The sequence below is a fragment of the Bison bison genome, unplaced genomic scaffold (assembly GCF_000754665.1).
Source record: "Bison bison bison isolate TAMUID 2011002044 unplaced genomic scaffold, Bison_UMD1.0 scf7180017864036, whole genome shotgun sequence".
NCBI lineage: Eukaryota > Metazoa > Chordata > Mammalia > Artiodactyla > Bovidae > Bison > Bison bison.
In genome coordinates this window covers 6294384-6297503 of record NW_011494608.1, presented here as the reverse complement: position 1 = coordinate 6297503, position 3120 = coordinate 6294384, and the positions used below count along the sequence as shown (strand labels likewise).

Sequence of the window (3120 nt, the reverse complement as noted above, 5' to 3'; positions counted from 1 at the left end):
AGCTGAGCACAGAAAAATTGATGCTTTTGAACTCTGGTGTTGAAGAAGACTCTTGAGAGTCCCTTGGACTGCAAGGAGAGCCAACTAGTCCATCCTAAAGGAAATCAGTCCTGAATATTCACTGGAAGGACTGATACTGAAGCTGAAACTCCAATACTTTGGCCACCCGATGAGAAGAACTGACTCACTGGAAAAGACCCTGATGCTGGGAAAGATTGACGGCGGGAGGAGAAGGGGATAACAGAGGATGAGATGGTTGGACGGCATCACTGACTCGATGGACATGAGTTTGAGCAAACTCTAGGAGTTGGTGATGGACAGGGAGGCCTGGCGGGCTGCAGTCCACAGGGTCGCAGAGTCGGACATGACTGAGTGGCTGAACTGAACCTCCACATGGTGCTTTCTCGTCTTCCCTCAGAGACCCTTCCTCTCTGCTTCTATTAATCACTCAAGCAAACCAAGTCTCCACATCATGAGAGCTACAGGTCATCAAAATTATCCAGCAGCGACGTCATCAGATCAAGGCTCCAGGGGAGACAGAGTCAGGTTCAAGATAAGGTGAGGAGCTGCAGGGCTGTCCTCTCGGGGTTTTTATTGCCTGCTCCCTCTGCCTCCCACCCTTCATGAAGCCACAGCGACAGGAGGATGCAGCCCCGCCCCACGGGCAGCACCATCTGGTTGCAGAGGGACGAGGTGCAAGCCCCCAAAACGGCTCCGGCTTCCTGTCACAGTGGGTGGACTCCAACTCCTGAGGACTTGGCAGTGCTCAGGACTCGGGAGCTCAGCGGGTTCTCAGTCACAGGAGGCGAGAGCCTCTCCTTCCTGCCCGAGACCTAATAGAAACCCCAACATCCCTCTAGGAAGGCTTTCATCCCGAGATGCCATCGTCCACTCGGCCTAATTAAGAAGGTCCTTTCAGATGCTTCAACTTGTTAGGAATGCCAGGGCAGCAGGACATCCTGCCAAGAGGTGCTAATGCCCCCAGGGACCCCCCTGCTTAGTGCCAACCAGCACGCTCACTGCCCACCAACACTGCAGAGGGCGGCAGGCAGACTTCACAGCCACCCAGCCTGTGTGAGCACGCAGGGGCCTGCTGCACATGGAGCAGGGGGTGGGGCCACAGATGCGGGTGAACTGATCACCGGCCTCAAGGTGCCCAGCCCATCAGGGCCGCTTTCTGGGGTAACTGTCAGTGACCTTCACAGTCACTGACGCTCCGAGGCCCACATTCTGCCTCTAGCATCTCCCAGCTGCCAGCCTGCTCTCCAGGGGAAAGATGATGGCATTTCCACTTCACTTTTCAGAGGAGCAGAGAGACTGAGGTGCCAGGGACCAGCCCAAAGTGACCAGTCTTATGTGACGACCCCAGATCTGACACTGAATGCACACAGAGGCTGCAGCCTGGACTACACATGCCTCTCCCGGTGCCCACCTCCGACCACAGGGAGCAGGACCGGGTCACTCCCTCCCAGTAACCGCTGGAGCCGCGTCCTGTAAGGGGCGCTCAGGCCTGCGGGGGGTGGTGGTGCTACAGCAGATGCAGACTTAGGAGAGGTGCAGAGGGTCCGAGACACTGGCCAGACCAGAGAGGGAAGGCGGGGCCCCCAGGCCCGCCTCACCCGGGCCTGTGGGGGAGTCAGAGGCGTCGCCCGGCCCCTCCACACTCACACCCTTTCAGGCTGTACCTCGGTGCCCACAGCCCGCATCGGTTGAGTGATCAAGGTTTTAGCTTGTTAACCTTGCTTAAAGACTTGGAACAGCACCTCACAGGAAACGCTGCTCTTTACCCAAAGAAACCCTGCTTTTCTCTTGTGCTTTTCTCATAGTTAAATAGGAAAACTACTTACTGTACTCATTAACTTGAAAACTATGAGGAATTCCACCCCGAAAATGAGATTTTCTATCCTTATTCTAATCTGTTATATCCCTCCCCGTATTTAACAGGGACCTTTTAGTCCCAAATGCATCCATGAATGGACACACACACGTCTGACAGTCACCGGAGACCAACCAAAGCTGAAGGATATAGTCTTGGGAAGAACAAAACTCAGTGAGCAGCACAGTTCCGGGGGTTCCCTTCAATTCAAGAAAGTAAGCCGCAAGCAAGATCAGCACAAAGCCCTTCACACCCAAGCACACTATTCCGAGTCCTGCAAACCAGAGACAGGACCCTAAAAGCAGCCACTGACCCCAGACATACTCTGTTCCACAGAACAGTGGGAATGACGGCCGACTGCTCATCAGGAGCAAGAAGAGCTGCGAGACGATGGAACGGCATTTCTAATGTGCAGGGAAACTACACCTGGACCCCGTTTACAGCAGACACAGGCCACTGGAAAGCCGAAGGCTAAGAGGCAGTGTGATGCAAGACAGAAACCTGAATTTTAAGAAGGGACGAAGCTTACCAGAAATGATAAATATATGGACAAAAGTAAATTTTTTTCTTAATTTTTTTGCAAGACCATTGAGAACTTAGGCAAAGTTTTCTAAAATATGAAGTTTATCACAATCATAGCAATAAAATATGGCATTTAACAACAACAGGAAGGGGAAAGAAAGGTAAATGGAATTAATTCTACTGCTGTGCACTGTGTCCATTAAACATGAAGTGGTGTAATAGTTATTGAAGGTATGTAGTGAGAAGTTAAGGTTGCATATTGAAATCCTTAGAGCCAGTGCTAAAAAGTAGAACAAAGCCTAAAAAACTAAAGAGACAATAAAGAAGATTAAATTGAATATTAAAAGCCCAAAAGGAGACAGGTAAGGAGTAACAAAAGAAGTACAGATGGGAAAATGGAGGGAAAAAAAAAAGGGTTACACCCAGCCATGACACAACTGGACAGCTTCACTTCACTTTCCACTTTCATGCACTGGAGAAGGAAATGGCAACCCACTCAGTGTTCTTGCCTGGAGAATCCCAGGGACAGGGAAGTCTGGTGGGCTGCCGTATATGGCGTCGCACAGAGTCGGACACGACTGAAGCAACAGTCCATGAGTCATCAGGGGAAACGCAACCAAAGTCACAGTGAGATACCACTTCACACCCACCAGGACAGTTGTAATAAAAAATAGAGGTTTGGTGAGGACAGGGAGGAACTGGAAGCCTCATATACCACTGGT

The 3120-nt window shown here is 51.2% G+C and overlaps 1 protein-coding gene across 1 annotated transcript in view; it reads right to left on the bottom strand.

Moving 5' to 3' along the window:
* Window positions 1-3120, bottom strand: part of DENND3 (DENN/MADD domain containing 3) — a 44689-nt gene that overhangs the window by 2950 nt on the left and 38619 nt on the right. Inside the window, exon 22 of the mRNA XM_010834810.1 lies at window positions 1009-1090. Within this exon, the coding sequence (XP_010833112.1) occupies window positions 1009-1090 (82 nt within the window). The remainder of the gene's footprint in view (window positions 1-1008; window positions 1091-3120) is intronic.